This window comes from Panthera uncia (assembly GCF_023721935.1).
Source record: "Panthera uncia isolate 11264 chromosome D3 unlocalized genomic scaffold, Puncia_PCG_1.0 HiC_scaffold_8, whole genome shotgun sequence".
NCBI lineage: Eukaryota > Metazoa > Chordata > Mammalia > Carnivora > Felidae > Panthera > Panthera uncia.
In genome coordinates this window covers 27,871,363-27,897,394 of record NW_026057586.1, presented here as the reverse complement: position 1 = coordinate 27,897,394, position 26,032 = coordinate 27,871,363, and the positions used below count along the sequence as shown (strand labels likewise).

The following is a 26,032-nucleotide window of genomic DNA, read 5'->3' as shown; positions in this document are numbered from 1 at the left end:
AATAAATCAATAAGGAAACAGTGTCTTTGAATGACACATTAGACCGTATGGATTTAAGAGATACAGTGAGAACATTCCATCCTAAAACAGCAGAATACACATTCTCTTCAAGCGCACATGAAACATTCTCCAGAATAGATCACGTTAGGCCACAAGTCTCAATAAATTCAAAAAGACTGAAGTCATACCATGCCTTTTTTCTGACCACAACACTATGAAACTACAGATCAACCACAAGAAAAAAATCTGGAAGGAACAAAATACATGGAGGTTGGATAACATGTTATCCAACAACGAATGGGTCAACCAAGAAATCAAAGAATAAATCAAAAAATTCATGGAGACAAATGAAAATGAAAACACACACACAAAAGAAAGGAAGAAAATGAAAACACAATGATCCAAAATCTTTGGGATGCAAACGTGGTTCTAAGAGGGACGTCATATAGCAACACAGGCCTAAATCAAGAAGCAAGAAATATCTCAAATAAGGAACCTAACATTACACCTAAAGAAGCTAGAAAAATAACAAGAAACCCAAATCAGAAGAAGGAAGGAAATAATAAAGATTAGTGCAAAAATAAATTATATGGAAATTTTAAAAACAATAGAACAGATTGATGAAACCAGGAGTTGGTTCTTTGAAAGGATCAACAAAATTGATAAACCTTTAGTCAGACTCATCAAGAAAGAGAGAGAGAGAAAGAGAGAGAGAGAGAGGGAAAGAGATAATTAAAATAAACAATATCACGAAAGAGGAGAAATAACAAGTGACATTGTGGAAATACAAAGGATGGTAAGAGAATATTATGAAAAATTATATGCCAACAAACTGGACAACCTAGAAGAAATAGATAAACCCCTAGAAACATATAACCTCCAAAAACTGATTCAGGAAGAGATAGAAAATTTGAACAAACTGATTATCAACAGTAAAACTGAATCAGTAATCAAACACTCCCAACGAACAAAAGTCCAGTACCAGATGGCTTCACAGGCTAATTCTGCCAAACATTTAAAGAAAAGTTTAATACCTATTATTCTCAAGCTATTCCAAAAAATAGAAGAAGGAAAACTTTCATATTCATTCTACGAGGCCAGTATTACCCTGATACCAAAACCAGATAAAGAAACTACAAAAAACAAACTACAGGCCAATATCTCTGATGAACATGGACGCAAAATTCCTCAACAAAATATTAGCAAGCCAAATCCACCAATACATTAAAAAAATAATTCACCATGATCAAATGGGATTTATTCCTGGGATGCAAGTGCAATATTTGCAAATCAATCAACATGATATATCACATCAATAAGAGAAAGGATAAAAACCATATAATCCTTTCAATAAGTGCAGGAAAAGCATTTAACAAAGGACAGCATCCAATTATGATAAAGAAAAGTCTTAATAAAGTAGATTTAGAGAGAACATACCTCAACAGAATAAAGGCCGCATATAAAAACCACACAGCTAGCATCATACTTAATGGTGAAAACTTGAGAATCTCCCCCTAAGATCAGAAATAAGACAAGGATATCCATTCTCACAGCTTGTTTTTAATGTTTATTTATTTTTAAGAGATAGAGAGACAGAGTGAGAGCGGGAGAGGAACAGAGAGAGAGAGGGAGACACAGAATCCGAAGCAGGCTCCAGGCTCTTGACAGCTCAGAGCCCAAGGTGGGGCTCGAACTCACAAACTGTAAGATCATGACCTGAGCCGAAGTCGGACACCCAACCGACTGAGCCACCCAGGAGCCCCTCACCACTTTTTTTTTTTAAGTTTATTTATTTAAAGAGAGAGTGTAAGCAGGGGAGGAGTAAAGAAAGGACAGAGAGAGAGAGAGAGAGAGAGAGAGAGAGAGAATGCCAAGCAGGCTCTGCACTGTCAGTATGGAGCCCAATGAGGGTCTCAAACAAGCATGAGATCATGACCTGAGCTAAAATCGAGTCAGATGCTTAACCGACTGGGCCACCTAGGCACCCCCACTCTCACCACTTTCATTCAACATAGTACTGGAAGTCCTAGCCACAGGAATCAGACTACAAAAAGAAATAAAAGGCATCCAAACTGGTAAGGAAGAAGTAAAACTGTCACTATTTTCAGATGACATAATGCTATAAATAGAAAACCTTAAAGACTCTACCAAACTACTAGAACTGATCATTGAATTCAGTAAGATCCCAGAATACAAAATCAATGTATAGAAATCTGCTGCATTTCTATACACCAATAATGAAACAAGAGAAAGAAAAATTAAGAAAGCAATCCCATTTATAACTGCACCAAAAATAATAAAATACCTAGAAATAAGCCTAACCAAGGAGGTGAAAGACTTGTACCCTGAAAACTATAAAACATTGATGAAAGAAATTGAAGACGACACAAACAAATGGCAAGATATTCCAAATTCATAGTTTGGAAGAACAAATATTGTTAAAATGTCCATACTACCCAAAGCAGTCTATAGATTTAATGCAATCAGTATCAAAATACCAACAACATTCTTCACAGAACTATGACAAATAATACTAAAATTTGTATGGAACCACACGAGACCCCAAAGAGCCAAAAGAATCTTGAAAAAGAAAAACAAAGCTGGAGGTATCACAGTTCCAGATGACTACAAAGCTGTAATAATCAAAACAGTATGGTACTGGCACAAAAGCAGACACATAAACCAATAGAACACAATAGAAAGCCTAGAAACAAACCCGCAGTTATATGGTCAATTAATCATCAACAAAAGAGCCAAGAATATGCCATGGGAAAAAGTCTCTTCAATAAATGTTGCTGGGAAACCTGGACAACTACATGCCAAAGAATGAAACTGGATCGCTTGCTTACACAATACAGAAAAATAAAGTCAAAATGGATTAAAGACCTAAACATGAGACCTGAAACCATAAAAATCCTAGAATAAAGCACAGGCAGTAATTTCTCTGACATGGACATTTCTAATGTCTCCTGAAGCAAGGGAAATAAAAGCCTAAATAAACTATTGGGACTACATCAAAATAAAAAGCTTCTGCACAGCAAAGGGAACAACCAACAAAACTAAAAGGCAGCCTGATGAATGGGAGACGATATTTGCACATGACATAGCTGATAAAAGGGTAGTATCTAAAATATATAAAGAAGTAATAGAACTCTGGGGCGCCTGGGTGGCGCAGTCGGTTAAGCGTCCGACTTCAGCCAGGTCACGATCTCGCGGTCTGTGAGTTCGAGCCCCGCGTCAGGCTCTGGGCTGATGGCTCGGAGCCTGGAGCCTGTTTCCGATTCTGTGTCTCCCTCTCTCTCTGCCCCTCCCCTGTTCATGCTCTGTCTCTCTCTGTCCCAAAAATAAATAAAAAACGTTGAAAAAAAAAAAAAGAAGTAATAGAACTCAAACCCCAAAAAACAAATAATCCAATTAAAAATGGGCAGAAGACATGAACAGACATTTCTCCAAAGAACACATACTGATGGCCAGCAGACACATGAAAAGATGTTCAACACCACTAATCATCAAGGAAATGCAAATCAAAACCACGTAAGATACCACCTCACACCCATTAGAATAACTACGATCAAAAACAGAAGAAGCAGCAAGTATTGGTGAAGACGTGGACGAAGAGGAACCCTCACGCACTGTTGCTGAAAATGCAAACTGGTGCAGTGACTGTGGAAGATAGTATGGATGTTCCTCAAAAAATTAAAAACAGAACTACTCTATGATCCAGTAATTGCACTACTTGGGACTTACCCAAAGAATAAAAAAACACGAACTTGAAAGGATACATGTACCCCTATATTTATTGTAGTATTATTTACGATAGCCAAATTATGGAAACAGCCCCGGTGTCAATATAATGGAATATATGGTCCATCAATGATAGTAATATTCATATATATTTTTTATATATGAATGATCTTTTTTGTGGCTGAATAATATTCCATTGTTGTATATATTTTATATAATATAAAATGAAGTATTATTTGACCATAAAAAAGATGTGATGTGATATACAATGGAATATTATTCAGCCATAAAAAAGAATGAAATCTTGCCATTTGTAACAACATGGATGGAGTTAATGCTAAGTGAAATGAGACAGTCAGAGAAAGACAAATACCATATGATTTCCCTCAAATGTGGATTGTAAGAAACAGAATAAAGGAACAACAGAAAGAAAAAGAGACAAACCAAAAGCAGAGTCATAACTAAGGAGAACAAAGTGATGGTTACCAGAGGGGAGGGGAGGTGGGGGGATGGAGGAAATAGGTGAAGGAGATTAAGAGTACACTTACCATGATGAGTACTGAGTAATGTATAAAATTGTTGAATCAATATTGTACCCCTGAAACTAATATAACACTGTATGTTAACCATGCTGGAATTAAAATTTTAAACTTAATTTTTAAAAAAAGTCTTCTTATCTCAGGAAGTAGCTGTTTGGTCTGCATTAGTGAGCACCATTTTGTAACCTGACGTTTGGCTCTTTAACTGACAGCATGAAGCTTCAGTACTTGGTCTTAGCTCTTTCTATATTATTAGTTGACTCAGTATGTTGAAATTAACTATTTTTCAGTCTTTCCCATTAGACTGAGCTCCTTGAGAGCAGGAGGTAGGTGCTCAACGAATATTTGTTGAACTAGAAATGGACTTACGAAATTCAAGGCCAGAACCTTCTCATGGTAGCATTAAAGGCAGTGATGAAAAAGTACTATGGGATTTGGACGTGGACAATACTCGCCACGATAGTGTTTCAGGAGGAAATCGATGCTTTCTTAGTCCCCTGGGATGTCATGGTCTAAATGAAGTGCTTTTAAACTCATCCTCTGTGGCTACTGTACACAGGCCCGATGCTGGCCAGTCTCAAGTGCTCTGGCTTAGGATGTTTATGAGTTCTGTCCTTTCCTGAAGGAGCCAGAGGAAGAGCTATCCATGGAGAATAGCCCCACTATGGCTAAAATGGACCAGGGTGAAAATCAGGTTTTACCAAGTCCAAGAAGAAGACGCCTCCCCAAGGCACTTGGCTACGTCACCGGTGATATGAAAGAATTTGCCAGCTGGCTTAAAGGTATTTATGCTTCCATCCCTTGGGTTGATGGGATAGGTAGCGTGGGGTTCTTGTACTCATATCTTTAGTTATATTCCCTTGACTTTTAACTATTCCTCTCCTCTCCAGTTTTTAACTTTTCGTGTTTTTTTAAGATTTTATTTTTAACTAATCTCTATACCCAACATGGGGTTCAAACTTACAACCCCAAGATCAAGAGTCACATGCTCTACTGACTGAGCAAGCCAGACACCCCTAACTTTTTATCTTCTAACCAGCAAGCCCCTTCCAATGTTTTGCTTTTTTATGGAGATAGTGGTCAGGATCAGGGCCCTGTTCATAATAGAGGAAGGCACCTGGTTCCATCCCATAATTTCAGCACTTAAAGACTGAAGTTTTATTATTGGTAATTCATTTCTTTGACTTAAGAGTCTTTACCACTGAGCATGGTAAATAAGTGCATTCTGTGCTTTCTGCAGTGGAGATTCTAATAGGGGCAGTGTGGGTGAAGCATAAAGAAACAGAAGGGTTTCAGGGATCTGAGTGCCACTAAAAAGGAAATGACTCAGAGGGAAAAAGCTTCCAGGAATATCAAAACTTAGTTCACCTTTCTCAGAAGGGGTGTTGATTTTACTCAGGGTGGGCACTAGGCATGGAAAAGAGAATCTTGCCTTGTCAATTCCTTAGCTCTGCATATCTCATCTCTTCCAGACAAACCACAGGTGCTCCAGTTCGTAGATTGGGTTCTTCGGGGCATATCCCAAGTGGTGTTCGTCAGCAACCCCATCAGCGGAATCCTGATTCTGGTGGGGCTCCTCGTCCAGAATCCCTGGTGGGCTCTCAATGGCTGTGTGGGAACAGTGGTCTCTACCCTGACGGCCCTGTTACTTGCTCAGGACAGGTAGGCGTGTTCATTCAAGCCTGCTCGTCTTGCTTCTGAGAACACAGGAGCCAACCAGCAACTTTGGGAACCAGTGATAAAGTCCCACTCTTCCCAGAAAACCTACCTTTATTCCACAGAACTCTACATTTGTCTTGAGTCAGACATCAAGGGATCATCTATATCCCTTATTATTTCTCTTTCATCATTCACTAAATCATTCTTCTTTAGTGATTAATCAATTATTTATCATGAGCATTTTGTTTGGGCATGAGTTCTTAAAAAGTCTTGATGGCTTAAAATTTAAAAAAAAAAAGGGGGGGGCCCCTGGGTGGCTCAGTCGGTTAAGTGTCCAACTTCAGCTCAGGTCATGATCTCACAGTTCGTGAGTTCGAGCCCTGTGTCGGGCTCTGTGCTGACGGCTCAGAGCCTGGAGCCTGCTTCGGATTCTGTGTCTCCCTCTCTCTCTCTGCCCCTCCCCAGCTCATGCTCGCATGCTGTTTCTGCCAAAAATAAACAAACTAAAAAAAAAAAAAAAATTAAAAAAAAAAGTCTTGATGGCTTAAAAAATTCCACTAATTCCATTATATCTTGTTTCCATGCTTAGTTTAGCAAATTCATTCTTTATAGACAGTGTAAAGGTTAGCTCAGTTTCTAGAAAGATGAATAATCACAAATTCCAAGTTAGTAAGTTCTGACTTACGAAGTGTTTGTGTGTTTTCTCAACTACGTGTTAGGTTAAAAATAGCACATACATTTTTAAGTTACTTATTTATTTTGAGAGAGAGAGAAAGAAAGAGCAGGCAAGGGGGGAGGAGCAGAGAGAGAAGGAGAGAGAGAGAATCCCAAGCAGGCTGCATGCTGGCAGCAAAGAGCCCAACTCAGGGCTCGATCTCATACTCGACTCAAAAATAGCATGTACTTTATAAATTGATCTGTCATTGAAGAAGTGATAAGCTGACTTCTACAATGGGAGAAGACAGCTCCTGACTTTCTAGTTTTATCAGGGAGGCCACTGGTCTTCTAGATGTCCAGGATCAATGCATAAGCACCAGTGGATGGTCATTGTAATAACTCAGCTCTTATAACACTTACCATAAATTACCTAAGGAGCTAACCAGAAAGAGAATCAGAAAGAGTTCCACTCTCCCATCAGGTCCAAAGAGCCCAATTTGTTCTCCATAGCTTACGTTCAGTCCTATTCCAACGCACATCAGGAAACAGTCCATTCAGCATGGAGGTGTGGTCCAAGACTGCGCCATATCAACTATTCCTTCATTGTTTTGTTCAAGTGGAAAATGACACATTTTCCTTATCAGGTGTTATTTAAAAATCAAGCCATATTTACACGTGTTGATTTTCAAATCTCTATTACTCTCTTCAGTCCCAAAGGACCGCATTAAAATGGCAATCCTGCGTTAAGCGAATCCACATCTTCCTGCTGCCTTAAGTATGGCGTTCTGCAACTTGCAGACGTTGCCATTAAAGCAATGGCAGTCAAGCATCAAGTCTCCAAGTCCCTTATTAGAAGATGAGTTTTTGCATAGCTGTCCACCGTCCTCATGTATAGTCCCACATTCTAGAAGACAGTATCACTTCTGGGGTTAAACCAGTACAAAGCCCATCACTTTCTACCTGTCCTGATAGATTAGTTAGGGGAGACCAAGGACATTGGACAGAGAGTCCCTCCTCTCATGCTCTCACCCAGGTGAGTGTAAGCGACACCACCTTGCTGTTGCACTGGTACCTACTGCCCCCGCTGAAGCTCTCACACCACCCAAACGACCCCTGTAGTGTGGCCTCTGGCTGTGTCACCCTCCTTCAGACCCTGCACCTAACCTCACATACTCACTCCACCATCTTTGCACCCGGTGGCCCAATGACTTCATCCTTTAACTCAGCCCTTTGTGGTGTGAGATGTCAGCTCTTAGAGCCCTAGGGGGCCTGGCTTGTCAGCCTTGGGGCTTATTCTGTAGAAGCTGTTCTATTTCTCACTTACAGCTTCTAGTGCCCTCAATTATGAAACGGGAACCATTTGGGTCAGGAGTAGAAAACTGCCAATAGGACAACCTTCAGAAGTGAGGTGAAATGCTGAGAAGCATAAAGAATTTGGTGCTAAATGTGCACATAAATGGAGTACCCTGCCCAGGAAAGGTAATTGTTTTTCATTGCAATAACCTGAAAATGGATATTTGGAGACGACCAAAGGGAGGTGCAGGAAGATGAAAATGTATGCTGAGCTGGAAGATTAATGTTTATAAGGTCACAGACACTACAGAAGTGAATTTACAATTTGACGATCTTACACCTCTTACCAAGAATGTCAGAATTAGGGAAGTTTCACATAAGAGCTCTGAGGCCCTTAATGATGCAGGTCAGAGGCCCTTAATGATACAGAAGAAATAACAACTTTCCAATGTCCATGCTGTGCCTCTTGCCCGCAGGTCAGCAATTGCAGCCGGGCTGCAGGGCTACAACGGCACCCTGGTGGGAATCCTCATGGCTGTCTTTTCAGACAAGGGCAACTATTTCTGGTGGCTGTTATTCCCTGTGTCTGCTATGTCCATGACTTGGTAAGTTATACCTGGTTTTCAAAATGCCTTAAAAAAAACATGTATAGGGCCAAGAGAGAATGGGGAGTGAGTGTTCAATGGGTACAGAGTTTCAGTTTTGCAAGATGGAAAATGTTGTATGAATGGACAATAGGGATGGTTACACAACAATGTGAATGTGCTTAATGCAAGTGAACCGCACCCTTTAAAATGGTTAAAATGGTAAATGTTAGTATATATTATATTATATATATAAATATTATATATTATATATACAAATATGTATGTGTGGGATGGAGCCTAAAGATTTGCATCTCTAACTAGTTGCCTGGTGATGTGGCTGATCCAGGAACTACACTTTGAGAACCACTCTATATGTGTGCCTATATGAACTCTCCCTACCCACCTGTCCCTGCTACCTTCAAAAAATTTATTTACTGAATTCAGTTCCTTTTTTTTTAAACCTAAATCCTTCAATCCTTCACACTAGTTCCTTAAACCTCCTCCCCCCTTTGTTGGAAGCAAACATTTCCTTCTTATTATGACATATTTAGGATATAAAACACTGATAACCACACAAATGAGAAGTGTGGCCCACTAAGGACAGTGTCTGCCGGGCCACCCACCCTGGCTTCAACCACAGGTGTGTGGGAGAGAACTTGCTGGTAGAGCCAACCTGTCCAGGAAGTAATTTCTGACCAGTTCTGAAGAACTGGCTGGAGGACGGAAGTTGTCCCCTGCAGTGCTCCCCGCACCCTTTCCCATAACCTGGAGCTCTTGACCTTAGTGATGGGCCAACACGGGAGAGCACAAAAGAGGCCCAGAGACCATCTAATCTAATCCAGTCCCCCAGGCTACAGACAAGGAAATGGAGGAGTAGTTCCTTGCCAAAGGTTACCAACTGCTAAAGCTGCTGCCCGATCCTCCATCCCAATCTTCTTCCTCCAAGCCCACACCACCTTATATCCTCCCTTGGACAATTGTTTCTCTTCTTCAAAAACAGATATAGTAAACATGAAGATGATCTAGAAATTCAAGATGGTGGTCGCCTCTGGTGGGGAGGGAGGGGCATATGATCAAGTGGGTTACACAGGGGCTTTAGCCGTGTAGATAGTATTTTACTTCATGTCTAAAATACTTCAAAAGTATTTCTAAAATCTGGATTTCATAAGTCACTGTGAGAAACCCCAGAATATAATTTTTCAAAACCAAGTAAGCAAAGCATTCATTTTTGACCTTGTGTAAGAATTATTCTCTGACAGGGTTTATTCCACGTGTGTTTATTTTTTTGTTTTGTTTTGGTTTTTCGGTTATCTTCCCCCCACCCCCTCACCTCCCCGCCATGAAAAGTTTGTTGAAATAGTACTTTAGGGACATATTTGCCCAGAAGACAAAGCCCCTCCATGGTGTAGAGATTCAGTGTCAACTGACTTGTCACATGCACGTTCTTCCATTCTGTTCTGTGGTTGTTGCTGTTGTCATTAGTCCAGTTTTCTCAAGCGCACTGAACTCCTTGTTCTGCAAATGGGACCTCCCCGTCTTCACCCTGCCCTTCAACATGGCGTTGTCAATGTACCTTTCGGCCACGGGACATTACAATCCGTTCTTCCCAGGCAAACTGTTCAAACCTATAACCGAGGTTCCCAATGTCACCTGGACTGACCTCAGTGCCCTGCAGGTAAGGTACACCGTCTTCTCACATTCCTGCCTGGCTCTGGAAGACTCTGTGTCCTCCTGGCTAAGGCATCAGAGCCTTATGGAGACTCAGCTCTAGGGTGGCCTTGCTGCCTTCATCTTGCCCTCTGAACCATTTGTCCTGCTCCAAAGCTTTGGGCTCTAAGGGTTTGTGTATTATTGTTATTGAAGTATAGTTAACATACAGTGTTATATTAGTTTCAGGTGTACAATATAATGATTCAGCAATTCTATACATTACTCAGTGCTGATCAGGATAAGAGTACTCTTAATTCCTTCTGCCTACTTCACCCATCTCCCCACTCACCTCCCTCTGGTAACCACCATTTTGCTCTCTGTATTTAAGCATCGGGTTTTTTGTTTTCTGGGTTTTTTGTTTTTTGTCTCTTTTTTCTTTGTTCTGGGGTTTGGGGATTTTTTTTTAATTTTTTTTTTTAATGTTTATATTTGAGAGAGAGACAGAGCATGAGCAGGGAAGGGGCAGAGAGAGAGAGGGAGACACAGAATCTGAAGTAAGCTCAAGGCTCTGAGCTGTCAGCACAGAGCCTGATGTGGGCCTCAAACTCAGAGACCACGAGATCATGACCTGAGCTGAAGTTGGACACTCAACCAACTGAGCCACCCAGGCACCCCTGTTCTAAGGGTTTTTTTTTAATGTTTATTTATTTATTTTGAAAGAAAGAGAGTGGGGGAGGGGCAGAGAGAGGGAGAGAGAGAGAGAACCCTAAGCAGGCTCCCCACTGTCAGTGCAGAGCCCAACATGGGGCTCAAACCCACAAACTGTGAGACCATGACCTGAGCCAAAGTCAAGAGTCAGACACTTAACCAACTGAGCCACCCAGGCACCACTCTAAGGGGTCTTTTAAATGACTGCTCAAAGCTAACTTTTCCTCCTCTTTTCCTAAAATCCACTCCAGAGTATAGCTCTGTTTCAAAGTCGGAGTCAAAGACTGTTTCAAACTTTGGGTGGGTGTGTTGGGGGCCATCCTTTGAGGCAAGGCCTCCAGCCTGGAGTTAAGGCTTCCATGATCTGGCTCCTCTGATCAAAAGAATTTGTTCCTTCCATTAGATCTCATTACAGAACCTCTCTATTCTGCTTTTTCATTTGGCAGATCTCATAGAATATGTACAATAATTCATGGTTCTCAAGCTTTGGTAGGCATCAGAATCATTGTTTTTTTTCTTTTTTAAATATCAGTACAAGCTCCATCTCAGACTCTCTAAATCCTAATCTCTGGGAATAGAGTCTGGGAGCCTGTATTAACAAGCTTCCCAAATAACGGTGATGTAGGCCAGAGTTTGAGAACTGCTATCATAAGATGTATTCTATGTATCTCTTTACAGATGTGCACAAAGAGAGCACCTTTTAAAAAAATCTGGTTGACCCAGGGGTGCCTGGGTGGCTCAGTTGGTTAAGTATCTGATACTTGATTTTGGCTGATACTGATACAGTTTGTGAGTTCAACCCCCGTATCAAGCTCTGTGTTGACAGCGTGGAGCCTGCTTGGGATTCTCTGTCTCCCTCTTGCTCTGCTCCTCCCCCATTTGTGCTTATGCTCTCTCTCTCTCTTTTTCTCTCTCTCTCTCTCAAAAATAAACATTAAAAAATAATAATAAAAATAAGTTAAAAACCTGGTTAACCCAAATCACATTCCAGCTCTTCCTGTTGGTGTTTATTTAATAACTCTGTTTAAGGTTTCTTGACTATTAAAAACAAGAGAACGCTTAAAATCAGAAGAGGGGCGCCTGGGTGGCTCAGTCAGTTGGGCATCCGACTTCAGCTCAGGTCATGATCTCACAGCTCGTGAGTTCGAGCCCCGCATCGGGCTCTGTGCTGACAGCTCAGAGCCTGGAGCCTGCTTTGGATTCTGTGTCTCTCTCTCTCTCTCTGCTCCTCCCCTGCTCACACTCTGTGTGTGTGTCTCTCTCTCTCAAAAATAAATAAACATTAAAAAACACTTTTTTTAAAATCAGAAGAAAACTACCACCTTTTATGATGTGAAAAAGACTGGCTTTCCCACTATCAGGTTATGAAACCCCATTTGCCGTCCTCCTTGCTGAGCGATCAAAACACGTGAAGAGCTCAGGCAGGCTTCTCTGTACATTCTTGCCCAGAAAATAAATAGGAGCATTTGGAAATAACCCAAAAAGAAAATCAAATGTTTATTCGAATCCCCTGTGAAAAATATTATAAATAACGTTAAGTAATCTATCTAAAATGTCCCTGTCCAACATAGTAGCCATTATCCCCATGTGGCTATTTTAATTTAAATTTGAAATTCATTACAATTAAATAAAATTAAAAATTCAGTTTCTTAGCCTCACTAGCCACATTTCAGGTGCTCAGTAGGCACATGTATTGGGCAGCACACAAAGGAATATTCCACCTCCATGGAAGTCCTGCTGGATAGTGCTGATCCACGGAGGTAAGGGTCTTTCTCTTCTCACTATGAACTACCGCCCCAACATCAGCACCCTTATTTCCCATCTCACCCAGCTTCCGCCTCCCGGGCTACCCAGGGGATAGTTCTGCTGTCCAGTTCTGAGATGAAAGCCTAAGTAGTCTTTGCCCGCATCAAGTTCCCTGCTCTAGAGAAACAGGAAATGATTTCGCATAGACATGAAGATCCAGTGTGGGCTGGAAATTTTAAGGTCCATCTTAGGATAGACTCAAACTCACAGTATGGTCCCGTGCTCTGAGCAAGGACTGATGCAGCATTTGGAAGCCAGCGTTAGTTCCAGCCTAACGCATGAAGGGAGAGGGCAGTTCCCCAGTCCCCGCGCCGAGGCAGAGCCCCCTGTGTCAGAGTCACTGCTTCCCCAAGGCCCCTCAGAAGGTATACATGTGACCTAGAGAAGACGGAGGGAGCAAGATGGGAAGGCATCTTTCAGTAAATGGTCTTGGTCACAAAGGAACCTAGTGTGGCTAATTATGCCTATCCTGGACCTACCGAATGTGTTGCTATAAAATGCTATTCACGTTTGTTAGCTTAAATCAAACCCTGTCCCTTCCCGAAAACTGCCATTCTGTGAACACACTAGCTGAATTCAGGCCTCAGCCAGAAAGTAGAAATTTACATGTATTACATGTAAATTTACATGACATTTACATGTATTTTTGTGGCGGTTTTTTTGCACTGACTGGCAGTTGTTGATAACTGGAACAAGCTAAGGATATTCTGGTTTAAATAAATACATGTTCTCATTAACAGCAGAAGTGTCAATAGGGTCCTGATTCATGAACTTGCTGATAATTGCTTCTGAATTATGGATAAGAGAACCCGACTCTGGGTCTCTGGCCTTAACAACCCAATTGCAAGGGAGCAATAGTACTTCTATTGACCACAGTGTGCACTGATGTATTAGGCCTGAGAACCAATGGACAGTTAAAAGCAACAGAAGTGTAAGCTGTGAGGCAGTGACTCCACCAGGGAGCTTATCAGCAGCCAAAGCCACCGTGTCAGTGCAGCAACGGAGCCCCAGAGTGAAGGGGGTTCTAGGAAGGTGAGCTCAGTATGCAGCAGGTATGGGCTGGTGCATCTTTTGGGATAAAGCAAAAGTGTGAGGTTTCTCTGTAAAGAGAGAGAATTTTTAAAAAGGTGGGGGGTGGGGGTAGGGTGATGGTACTTGGGTGGCCCAGTTGGTTGAGCACCCGGCTCTTGATTTCAGCTCAGGTCCTGATCCCGGGGTCATGGGTTTGGCTGGAGCCCCACGTGAGGCTCTGTGCTGAGCGTGGAGCCTGCTTAAGATTCTCTCTTCCTCCCTCTGCCCCTCTCCCCCACTTGCACGCACTCTCTCTCTCTAAAATTAAAAAAATTTTTTTAATTAAAAAAATAAAAAAATTAGTCACACTGATCTCAAAAGACAAGATAAACCCACTCTACCATTGCCTTGTATGTGTTTGTAGGTGTCTGTTCGGCTGTTTTAATGACCTCCTTCTCTAAATGGCTTTGCAGCTGTTGAAATCCCTGCCCGTGGGTGTCGGTCAGATCTACGGCTGCGATAACCCGTGGTCGGGGGGCATTTTCCTGGGCGCCATTCTGCTCTCCTCCCCGCTCATGTGCCTGCACGCTGCCATCGGGTCGCTGCTGGGGATAGCGGCAGGTAAGCCTGAGACGGGCAATGGGATATCGAGCACCTCCCCCGCTGCTTGCACCCCCTCCGGTGTCTTCCATGCTCCAGACCTTTCTTGAGAGCTCTGCTTCCAAGAACTCCCTTGGTGCCTCCCCCACCCCTAACCTCCTTCCAGAGCATGTTGCCTTTTGTCCACAGCTGTGACTCCTTCTGTCTTACCTAACAGGACTCAGTCTTTCAGCGCCATTTGAGAACATCTACTTTGGACTCTGGGGTTTCAACAGCTCTCTGGCCTGCATTGCAATGGGGGGGATGTTCATGGCACTGACCTGGCAAACCCACCTGCTGGCTCTTGCCTGCGGTGAGTATACTGTACCTCGGAGGGAGGCTCGCTCATAACCATGGGATCAGCCCAAACAGTAAGATATGACTGTGTGAGGAACTGGGGCAAGGGTTCCAGTTTGGGCCCCGGCTCTCTCTGTGTGTGAGCAGGGCAGGTGGCTTCCTCTCTCTGGATGGATTAAGCCCTCCTGGGCCCTCCTCATGGGTTATCGTGAGGACAGGAGAGCCTGTTGAGCCATATTAAACATTTGCCTTATGTATATGTTGGGGGATAGAAACTTGACTCGTCCTATGTTCTTCATACTAGTCGTTGACCCAAGAAACTAATAAAATGAGTCAAGCTAAACACAGAGCCATCTCTCCTGGTGAGTCAGGCAGGACTACATGTGGCCCTTTGAGAATCACAGGAACCAGCTGTTCTCACACTTCAGGGAGTGTCAGGATCACCTGGAAGGCTTGTTAAAACACAGATGGCTGCCCCCCTTCCCCAGTCCCTGATTCGTCGTTAGAGGTGGGGGAGGAGTTGGCGTCTCTAACGAGGGCCAGGTGGCACTGATGCTATTCCTCCAGGGACCACATTTTCAGACCCGCTGTATTCATCCGTTCGGACCCCCATATTCCAGCCAGACTCCTCCTGTCAGAGCCAGATGGTTCTGGAGATCCCCACACCTTCCTTCTCATTTTACTACTGGGGTTCTGAGGCCAGAGAGGTGAAGTGATGTGCTGAAGGGCATCCAGTCAATTAGGGTAAATTCAAGCCCGGAATCTACATTTGGTAACAACTTCTGTAATTCCCCTACCCTACTCTGTTCCCAGTGGCAGCATTCAGGCCTTTAAGAGAACACACCTCAAGTGATTTAGATTTGAAAAGCTAATGGATTTCTCAGGCCCTTGTAAAGTGGAGACATATTCACCCAGAGCCTCTGGCATCCCTAATTCAATACGAAGTAAAAAGTAAGATAATGTATTAGAGTGTAGGGATACTGGGGTATCCCTGGGTGATACTGGGGAAGGGTGGAATGTGCAGAAATGATCTGTAATCTAATGGAAATACTTGTGTAGAGTCAGTTTATCACCAGATTAATCAATCCAAGTTACCTACACCGCTATTAAAATGGTGGACCACATACACACACACAATGGAATACTACTCAGCCATAAAAAGGATGAAATCTTGCCACTTGCAACAACATGGGTAGACCTTGAGGGCATTATGCTAAATGAAACAAGTCAGAGAAAGACAAATATCATATGATGTCACTTACAGGTGGAATCTAAAAACACAAAACAAAGCAAAACCCAGACCCATAAGTACAGAGAACAGACTGGTGGTTGCCAGAGAGGAGGCAGATTAGGAGTATAAATGGATAAAGGGAAGTACAAACTTCCAGTTATAAAATAAATAAGTCATGGGGGGTGTAATATACAACATGAGGAATCTAGTCAATAATATTGTATTAACTTTGTGCGGTGATGGACGGTGACTTTACTGAGGTGAGCATCTCACGATGTATGCAAAGATGGAAACACCATGTTGTACACCTGAAACTAATATAATATTGTATGTCAATGATACCCCAATTAAAAAAAAATAAGATAATAAAATAAAAGGGTAGACCACATGTCAGGCAGAGAATTTAGAATGGATTCCTGCACTGGGAAGGAAGCAGGACCAAGGATTTCTAAGGCCTCACTCAATTTTAATTTTCCGATGCTGTAGTGAAGTTAAAAAATCTCAGATTGTTGTGGTGTTGCCACTTTACATGTCAGTTTGCCAATTTCCTTATAGTACACAGCTGTTTCGCCAACTAGTCCTGTCAAACTTTTTGCTCATTTTCCCATATTTGTTCATAAGCTTAGAGCAAAGGAGAAAACTGATTACGTGTCACCTGAGGTAGGCCAGGTTAGAAGCTTTACTATGAGATTCTTTGAGATTTCAAATATTTTTTTTTTTAAGTTTATTTTTGAGAGAGAGAGAGAGAGAGAGAGAGGGGAGAGAGAATCCCAAGCAGGTTCCATGCTGTCAGCACGGAGCCCAACACGGGCCTCGATCCCACAAACGATGAGATCGTGACCTGAGCCGAAACCAAGAGTCCGACACTTCACCGACTGAGCCAGGCGCCCTGAGATTTCAAATGTTTATTCAAGGGGCTTACATTTATGTTTCTGTGTGGGCGGTGATAGAAAATACATATTAAACACTCATGAAACCCACGTGGCCATGGCCGGATATGATGTATCTGAACTTCCTCCCAGACAGTACTGGGAAGACCTAGGGGGTTAGCAACTTTAGATCCAGAAATTCCTGTGCGCAGAGAGTGTTATGATCAAGGGCAGAAGCCAGGTGGGTGAGAGCAAGCCCACTGGAGACCATATGATATCTGTGACAGAACAAGGACACATCTGCAGTACCAGATTCCCTGGGGGCACATGACAGTGCAGAATCATCAAGAAGCACCTCCTAGGGGCGCCTGAGTGGCTCAATTGGTTAAGTGCCCCACTTCATCTCAGGTCATGATCTCACGGTTCATGGGTTTGAGCCCTGCGTCGGGCTCTGTGCTGACAGCTCAGAGCCTGGAGCCTGCTTTGGATTCTGTCTCTCCCTCTCTCTCTGCCCCTTCTCTGTTCTCACTCTGTTTCTCTCTCTCAAAAATAAATGAACATTAAATTTAAAAAAAAAAGAAGCACCTCTTAGAGACGGTGGCTTCTCTGTATGTCCTAAAATTGAGCGGAGAAAGTCCTGTTGGTGGAGGCAATCTGACTGGATGGTCGGGGCCAGCATGGGGACAGCCTGAGTACATCCTTCAAGATCAAGCAGAAACTGTTTTGGTCACACGAGTTGTTGCTGAAATCTTGACAGACTGTGGAAAGGGATGAGGCCAAGATGTTAGCAGATGGGTTTCCTCAAAGCAGGAATATCTTCATTATTTTCTTCACTATAGAAGTAGTATGGGCTTATGGTACCAAAAAAAAAAAAAATTGATAAATACAGAAGAGTATAAAGCAGAGTGTAAAAAGACTCCCTCCTGCTCCCTCAGTGTAACTTTTTTGCCTACCTCTTATAAGGACCTTGGGTTACGTTGGGTCCACTTGGATAACCCACACTCATCTCCCGGTCTCAAGATCATTAACCTAATCACAGCTGCAAAGCTCCTTTTGACGGATAAGGTAACATATTCACGGGTTCTGGGGATTAGAGCGTGAATGTCTTTGGGGGCCGTGACTGTGCCTATCACGCCTACCTTCCTTCGGACAGGTCAGATTTTCTTTAATGGCGTAGCGTAATGGATGAGGCAATGTACTGAATTAGTTGAGAACCCAGACCCTCTGCCACGTCCTAGCTCTGCCAAGTTTAACTTCAATAGATGCCACGTTCAATAGATGCCCTCCCCCAGGGGCCATCCCGCTTTCCCCTGCCACCAGTGGTGTGTGAGAGGGCACGTTTCATCCATACTAGGTACTGGCCATCCTTTCCCTCTTTGGACATAAAGTTTTGAGGCAGACCTCCAGCCCCCTCCTGTAAGGTAAATCTCACATGGGAAATGTAACAGCAAGTTCCAGCTTGCCCACGTCACCCTGACCTTGCCAAACCAAAGACCGACTCGGCCAGCCAAAGTAAATAAAGAACGGACATTCATTACAGAGTTGCTCTTTCATTAGATCACATGGCCTTATCAGCAAGAGGACCCGGGAAGCTCTGACAGGGCCCGGCACTGCTGCCTTCCCTGCCTCGACACCGGAAGCTGCCCACCAAGGAATTCCTCGGTCTTGTTATTTTATCAGTGCAAACTGTAAACACGTTTCGTCTCCTTTTAATGCTTGGCTTGTCACAGTAGGACTTGTACACAGTGGCCTGTGGGGACGGACATTGCCGGCCCTTCAGCTCTCGGGGCCTCTCCTCTCCCTCTGCTGCCCAGAGCTCTGTCAGAGTCATCGCCTACAAACTGTGGTGTGCAGAATGTCACCTCTACTGTAAGGCTTTCCCAGTCTGATTCAGCAAATCTTAATTGATGGGCAGTTACTGTTACGCAGTCTGACTCTCTTTCTATGGGGAGAAAAGTGGCTTGTAATTGGAGAGCACCTGGAAACCGCGTAACTGTAAGAAACCAGAGCAATGCCTTCCAAATGTAATAAGTATCAAATGCAGAGAAGTGCAATGAGTCTCAGGTGCTCAGGGGACATCTCCTAGAAGAGCCGGCGCCCAAGGGAGCAAGGACAGAATGTTCCGGTACTTGCCCAAGGGCCGGTGAATATTTGTTGAATGAGTGAGTGAGTGAATGAATGAATGAAATAGAAAAAAAAAGAATGAAATTCTCAAAACCCAACAAAAAAGCTCTTCCAACCCAAGCTGTTGCTGGCTTCTGCTCAGATCAGTATCTCACCCCCCAGGGACAGGGATGGGTTTGAGAGCTGCTCTTTGTGGAAATACAGGATTGCATGTGAGATTCATCCCCTCCCTGTAAAGAACATCTTCAAGTTGCCCTTTGACAAATGATAAAACCAGATTCCAACGTTCAGGGATTTGTTGTACAATTAAATGGCAGAGCTGGGGTTTGAAGCTTGTCTTTCCAAGACACGCCTTTCCCGCTAGCTGGAGACAATTCAGATGTTGAAAGACATACTGTTGAACAAAAATACCAGGACAAAAAGACCAAAGATTGATAAAAGGTTGGAAGTCTGTGGTAAAGTAAATGAGGGAGGGAGTCCCTCCCCCCAACTTCCTGCCCCGCCCCCGTGGTGGCTGTGTGATTTCTCCTGCTTTGGGGCAGTAGATGGTGGGCGTGCCTACCTGTCTGTGCTGCTGGGCCAGGTGGCTGTGTGGCCAGCTTATGAAGGTCATTCTGCAGCCTGCCTTGGTGAAACCCAAGGGCTTCCCTGAGCCTTCTTGAGCACCCCCCTTCAACTGATGATTAGCTACTTGAGAGCTTTGTTTTTGTTGTTTCACGTTGAAGGTCACAGATATACTCAAACTGCTACTTTAAGTTTTGCGCTCGCTCAGAGTAAATAAAAACGTAGCATGTTAGTTCATTAGCCCGTATGCCGATCTTAATGGTATTTGGAAAAATGTTCTTATGGGGAGAAATCGCAAGTTTGTGTTCTGTTTCTACTGATCTCTGAGTTAGCATCTTTTTTTTATACCACAAGTGTTTCTAACTGTGAATTCTAACCAATACGAGAATCCTTGTGATCGTACAGAAACCGTGCTATCCGAAGAAACATTCATACTTTTCATTTTAGTCCAACCATGCTCAGATAAAATAACAGGGAAGTTTATTGGCCATGGAAAGCCTTTTCCTTAAGGATCAGCAGTAACATGAACCAAATAGTAATCACAGAAAAGCTACCTTTACTGAGTACTTCTTTTTAAATTTTTTTAATGTTTATTTTTGAAAGACAGAGCATGAGCGGGGGAGGGGCAGAGAGAGAGGGAGACACAGAATGTGAAGCAGCCTCCAGAATCTGAGCTGTCACAAGAGCCTGATGCGGGGCTTAAATCCATGGACCTCGAGATCATGACCTGAGCCAAAGTCGGGTGCTTAACCGACAGAGCCACGCAGGCACCCCTACTGAGCACTTCGTACTGCGTGCTAAACCCAAGTATTACCTGCTTTCGTGTCACACCAACCCCGTGAGAAAGGAATTCCTATTCCCTCTATTGTGCATGTGAGAAAGTGTAGGCTTAGAATGGAGGCCACCAAGCTCCTAAGTGGTAGAGTCTGGATTTGAACCCAGAGCTGCCGACTCTAAGCTCATACTTATAACCAGGGTGCTGGGCTGGCTGGAAAGACATGGAAGTTTCCTTTGCAGGGGATTTATACCAGAAGGCAGTCTTCCCTGTAATGAGAAGTGCACCTACTAAGTACTGTTGTTCCCCTTTGTTTGTAGCCCTGTTCACTGCCTACCTTGGAGTCAGCCTGTCACACATGATGGCTGTGGTGAGTTTGCTTTAATCTTGCATTGTCATAGCATGACTGATCAGTTTCTGATGATATGGAAACCCTCCCAAGGTCCCCCTGGGTGGTGTCCCATGCAGGATCCATGGCTGTGATAGCCACTACTTTCTCATCTCCTGGACCTGCCTGTCCCCACTCACCTTGTAGCTTCTTCGTGAATTATAATCCAAACTACAATCACCAGGCTTGCTAAAAATATCAGATTGATAATTTAAAGAAGTGAAACTTAGGCTGTATAACATATTTATCAAGTTCATATTCTAACTCTGAGTGTCAGGGAATTGACCTTAGAATATCTTCTACTTGAACAGAAAGCCAAGACCATGTGGTGGTTGAGAAATCAGGAAAGAGAGAAAAATATAATTGGCTAATGACCCAGATGGTGCTGTTTTTTGTTTTGGGTCAAGCCATTAGTTTTTCATACCTCTTGTCTTTTTTATTTTATTTTTTTAATTTTATGTTAGAATGAGAGAGAGAGAGAGAGAGAGGAGAGCAGGGGAAGGGCATAGAGAGAGGGAGAGAGAATCCCAATTTAGGGCTCAATCCCATGACCTGAGCCGAAATCAAGACTTGGATGCTTAACCGACTGAGCCACCCAGGTACCCCACACCTTGTCCTTTTTTAAATCTCCATCAGTCGTAAGACTATTCAGACTCACATCCTGGCTTAAGTATTTAAAAAAATTTTTTGATGTTTTATTTATTTTTGAGAGAGAGAGAGAGAGACCAAGCCCATGAGCAAGTGAGGGGCAGAGAGAGAGGGAGTCACAGAATCCAAAGCAGGCTCCAGGCTCTGAGCTGTCAGCAAAGAGCCTGACGCAGGGCCCAAACTCATGAACCGTGAGATCATGACCTGAGCAGAAGTCGGACACTTAACCAACTGAGCCACCCAGGTGCCACCCCTGCTGAACTATTTAATAGGCAAAACCATCTCCCATTTAGTGGCTCCTGCCCCTCTTTCTCCTTCCTTTTCAGCACTGTCCTGCCCCTGACCTTCTCTTTCAGAACTGCATGAGTTGCCAAGAACAGCCCAGAGGAAGGACCTCCCCTCAAGGAGCTTAGAATCTATTTGGGAACTGGAACAAAAGGAAGGAAAGCCAGTAGAGTCCAAGACTAGTCTGGGTGGAAATCGGGAGGAGAGATGGCACCACAGGCTGAACTCAGCAAAGAGGGCCCTGTGGGTGTGATGAAGGTCAGGAGACATTGGCGGTTTGCTAAGTGACATCTCTAGGTGCCCCGTGGCATAGGAAGCCCACTGTATGAAAGGAAGGGAAAGATGTACAAGGTGGACAGGCAAATGACCACCCTAAGAAGCAGATGAGGGCATTTCACCTGCTAAATGCCCTGGGATCTTGGACTCCATCTTGGGCATTAGTGGAGCCTGGGTCAGTGCTCCAAGGATGCATCCCCCTGGGCTGAATGAGAATAGGATGAAGGGTGGTACTTTGTGACAGGATCTCAGAGGAGTATGTGCCTTGTCTCTTCCTCTTCAGGCGGGATTGCCAGCTTGTACCTGGCCTTTCTGTTTGGCCACACTACTGTTCCTCTTGCTGACCACGAAAAATGCCAACATGTACAGGATGCCCCTCGGTAAAGTCACTTATCCTGAAGAAAACCGCATCTTCTACATACAAGCCAAGAAAAAAAGGATGGTTGAAAGCCCTTTGTGAGAGCAACCCCACCCACAGCCATAGTCACAAGGGGTGGCTGACCGACTGCCCCAGGTGACCCCCAGGGTCTTGGCAAACTGCTGTTCTTTGCCCTTAACGACTTTCGCACTACTAACCCATTGGCGATCTGCTCTTAGGCTCATTTTGTAGCTTCCTCTTAGACTCCAGGAGCATCCCCAAACATGTGAGAGACCAGATGGTGTGCTCTGGTGGGGCGTTGGTGCTAAGACTAATATATTCATAAGGTCAAGTGCTCCAACAGAATGAAGACGTGAGACCAGAGCTAATGATTGACATTTATTGATATTCTTGGTGTTTGGTTAGGCTACGTGATGTTAACAGTATTAAAAATTAAGCTCTACAACTAAGCCTCAAGCGAATGGAATTCATGGTCACAAAGTCAAAGTCAACCCAGAATTCTCAGATAAGCAGTGTGACTTGTTTGAAATCAATACAAGTTACGCATGACAGTGGTAGTGCCCACAGCTCATGCCCCAGCCCCTCAGCAGAACAGCCTGGATCCTGCCCTGTGTGGGTGGGATTCTCTTACGGGAGATGGGCTGATTCTTTCCAGGTGGACACAGCTGTGGGAGAGAGAAAGGGATTTTATCAGTCAAAATTATTCTGGAATGTTATTTTTCTTAGACGTGGCAAAGGATTTTTTTTTTTTAGATAAGGTTTATTATCTTTTTCTTATGAGAATGCATTTGTGTTTTCAATGAGGTAAAATAAGAGAAGTTCCTGGCTTAACCAGTTCCTAGATATTAAAGAAAAGTTACATTTTTATGAAATATTCGGCATAGCTGTTTTCACTGTAATCCACATGTTGATTTTGTAAATGCCAGGAATGTGTAAAACCAAGTTATCAGCATCCAAGGGTCCTTTAACGCCACAATTTGCAATCCATTTGGGATGTTTGACATGTTATAAAGCCTGAAAGTTAAGTTCAGATTGTTTCTGGATGCTTGGAAGTTGTTGAATTTCTTTAAAAAAAAAAAATCATTAAAAAAAAAAAGTCATTATTATCTGCACACTCACAATATTCTCACTCAGAACCCAAAGGTAAAGGGTTCTCCTGTTTTTCTTTGTTTTAATTTTAAAGTAATCAGTCCTATAAACATCCTATAACCAAACACAGTGAGGATGCCATAGAAAGTGCCACTCGCTACCTTCCGCTGAATCTGTATGGATTCAGTGTTTTGGAGGATTCGGAAAGAGAAACCGTGGAATCCTAAAGGGTTTTTCCCCCCTTGGGGTTTGCAGTGCTCAGTGCAAAATATTTAGGTTGCTGCAGGAATAAACAGAAGAAGGGAAGCCAACCTAAAATATTTCAGGGAGAAGTCCACTTCTTCCTTTTCTCAGGAAAACAAACATTGTTCTGATTTAACAACCCTGTGACCAAAGCCTTTTGAAACCCTGAATTTGCAACTGTCATAGAGTCATGTGGAAAAACTAAATCTTCACCGTGTGAACGGAAATCTCCCTTGTTAGGGAATTTGTGAAATAAGACTTGGTGGGAGGGCAGGGGAGGAGGACTCAAAAACGAAAGCAGAACCAAAGATAAACCAGGAGAGAAGAGTCCAGGCTGTGGTTGAGTGAACCAGAGCCTCTGACATGCCTCCAGGCCCATCTTCACAGGACATGGAGTGTTCTCCGTATACCTTCTGCTGGTGGACTCACACAGGCGTGTAAATAGGAACATTCTAAAGCCTTGTACATTGCCGAATTTAAATGGTATTAATTTTTTCAAGCTGTTTTTGTTACTAAGTGTTACCCTGAAATGAAGTATTTTGTTAGTTTCCTCAGGGATCACTTGGATTCTTTTCCTATTGTCTGTATAACAAATTTCTAGGTAAGAATATGAATAAAATTATACTCACAGCTCAGTTTTGTACAGATTTTGTTTAAAAGTCACCTATGCCTTTTATAGCTATCGTGCGTGTATATTAACAATCACATGCATAATTGTGTCTTGCTTGTATCTGCTTATGTTTTGATGTGCTGGTATCCTGATTCCTTTCTTCTACTTGGTAACAGCACCAGACGTGTCACTGAGCAAACCCTGTTCAAGTCAGATATATGGGCCCATCCCTGTGGGTCTCCTCTCAACTACACATCGTTCTCCCCACTCAGGGTTGAGACTGGATTACTGAGGATAGCCATGGACGTTCAGGACATGCTCCTAAGACTTTAAGATGAATATCCCGCCAGGCAGCTCCAGGCATCCCGTCCGGGCCCTCGGTACCCCACCAGGACTGAGCCTCAGGGGGCAGCATTCTGGGAGGAACTACTTCTCAGAACGTTGCCCCTGAAGGTGAAGCAGTGCTTGTCTCTGAAACCTGTCTTCAGAGACTGCTCTCCCACCTCCCCTCATCCACAGTTAGCGTGTTTGAAAGAAAACATGGTAAGAATGGAAATTCACTCCAACCTTCAAAGGCAGTCCAAACAAGAAATCGAAGAAGGCCACGGTAGATTAGCCACATTGGAATGCCTTCTGTCAAAACAAAACCTCTTCTACCTATTGTTTCAAGATAATAAATATACAAGAGTGATCTGGTCATTAAATGCCCCCTTTGGTCTTCGGTAGAAAACAGAGAAAAGGTTTTAAGGCTCTTCAGCTAAAGACTCCAAATGCTAGTTACCTATGACATCTGATTAGCATGAAATATGTTGAGATAGGAGGTTAAGTTCGAGATCAGGATTTTCCAAGGGGGGCCTCTTACAGACAATCTTGCAGAAACATCTTTGAGGTTGTTAAGTATAGCAAAATGTTTTATGCGCATGAATGTGTTCAGCCTTCCTTTTATCTAACAAACTCCTTCCAAAAGGCTTTCATCTTTAGAGTAAAATCTCCTTTTTTAAAAAATTTATTTATTTTGAGAGACAGAGAATGCACACGGGGCAGAGAGGGAATCCCAAGTAGGCTCCATGCTGTAAGCACAGAGCCTGAGGCTGGGCTTGAACACAGGAACTGTGAGATCATGACCTGAGCCAAAATCAAGAGTCAGATGCTTAACCAACTGAGCCACCCAGGTGCCCCTAAAATCTCCTTCTTGAACCTGCTTTGACAATCCCCCCAGAACATTAGAAGGCTTATAATTTCAAGGCTACAGAGTGCCATTTGCTAAAACAATTAGCAATATAGATCCTGAAGGAATTTAAACATATATAGTAAATAACAGACTTTTAAAGAAGTAGATTTAAGTCCTCTATAGTCTGCTTTCACAGCTCTTAAAATCGAACTATAAAACACATGTAGTAGATCAAAGCTGACATGTGAAATCGTCTAAACGACTGCTCCAAGGTCTGACCTTAACCTTACTAAATATTAACCAGATAGGTGTTAACATAGCTAAAGCAACCTTACATCTGAGGGGGACCAGGTCAGCCACTGAAGCTTAGGAGTTGAAGGCAGACACAGTGGTGGGGGGAGGGGGGTCTCCAGCACGGGGAGTAGTGGTCTAGGAACAGGTGTCTAGGGAGACCCTTGTGGTAGAAATGGGCACACTGGAGGGATCATGGCTTAGCAAATATAATCATTTAGATCAAGCAGCTAATGTTCCTTGTCTGAGCCCGTACTCACAAGCTATTTGGTTTCCTATGTAGATTTGCCTTCTAGGGGAAACAATGCACTTGTCCATACTCATGAATTCCTGACCCTGGATAGTTACAGTTCTCATTTTAATTAATAATTCAAGTTTGATAATAGGGGTTTTTTAAGCTGTTTGTTTTTTTGTTTATTTGGTTGGTTGGTTGGTTGGTTAGTTGGTTGGCTTTTTTGCCCATACATGTCACCAAAAGCCAAATCACCCCATGGTGTTC

General features: G+C 43.2%; 1 protein-coding gene across 4 annotated transcripts in view; it reads left to right on the top strand.

The window, feature by feature from the left end:
- SLC14A1 (solute carrier family 14 member 1 (Kidd blood group)) overlaps nucleotides 1-24,469 on the top strand; it is a 54,385-nt gene extending 29,916 nt beyond the window's left edge. For 3 of the 4 annotated variants that reach the window (XM_049620166.1, XM_049620165.1, XM_049620164.1), the window contains 8 exons: nucleotides 4,909-5,065; nucleotides 5,756-5,945; nucleotides 8,369-8,497; nucleotides 9,962-10,154; nucleotides 14,128-14,275; nucleotides 14,472-14,606; nucleotides 20,474-20,523; nucleotides 22,034-24,467. In XM_049620166.1, the coding sequence (XP_049476123.1) occupies nucleotides 4,930-5,065; nucleotides 5,756-5,945; nucleotides 8,369-8,497; nucleotides 9,962-10,154; nucleotides 14,128-14,275; nucleotides 14,472-14,606; nucleotides 20,474-20,523; nucleotides 22,034-22,210 (1,158 nt within the window). In that variant the 5' untranslated portion in view covers nucleotides 4,909-4,929 and the 3' untranslated portion in view covers nucleotides 22,211-24,467. Of the gene's footprint in view, nucleotides 1-4,908; nucleotides 5,066-5,755; nucleotides 5,946-8,368; nucleotides 8,498-9,961; nucleotides 10,155-14,127; nucleotides 14,276-14,471; nucleotides 14,607-20,473; nucleotides 20,524-22,033 lie in introns of all 4 variants that reach the window. The other variant, XM_049620167.1, reaches the window with a different exon arrangement.
- Nucleotides 24,470-26,032: the final 1,563 nt, after the last annotated feature.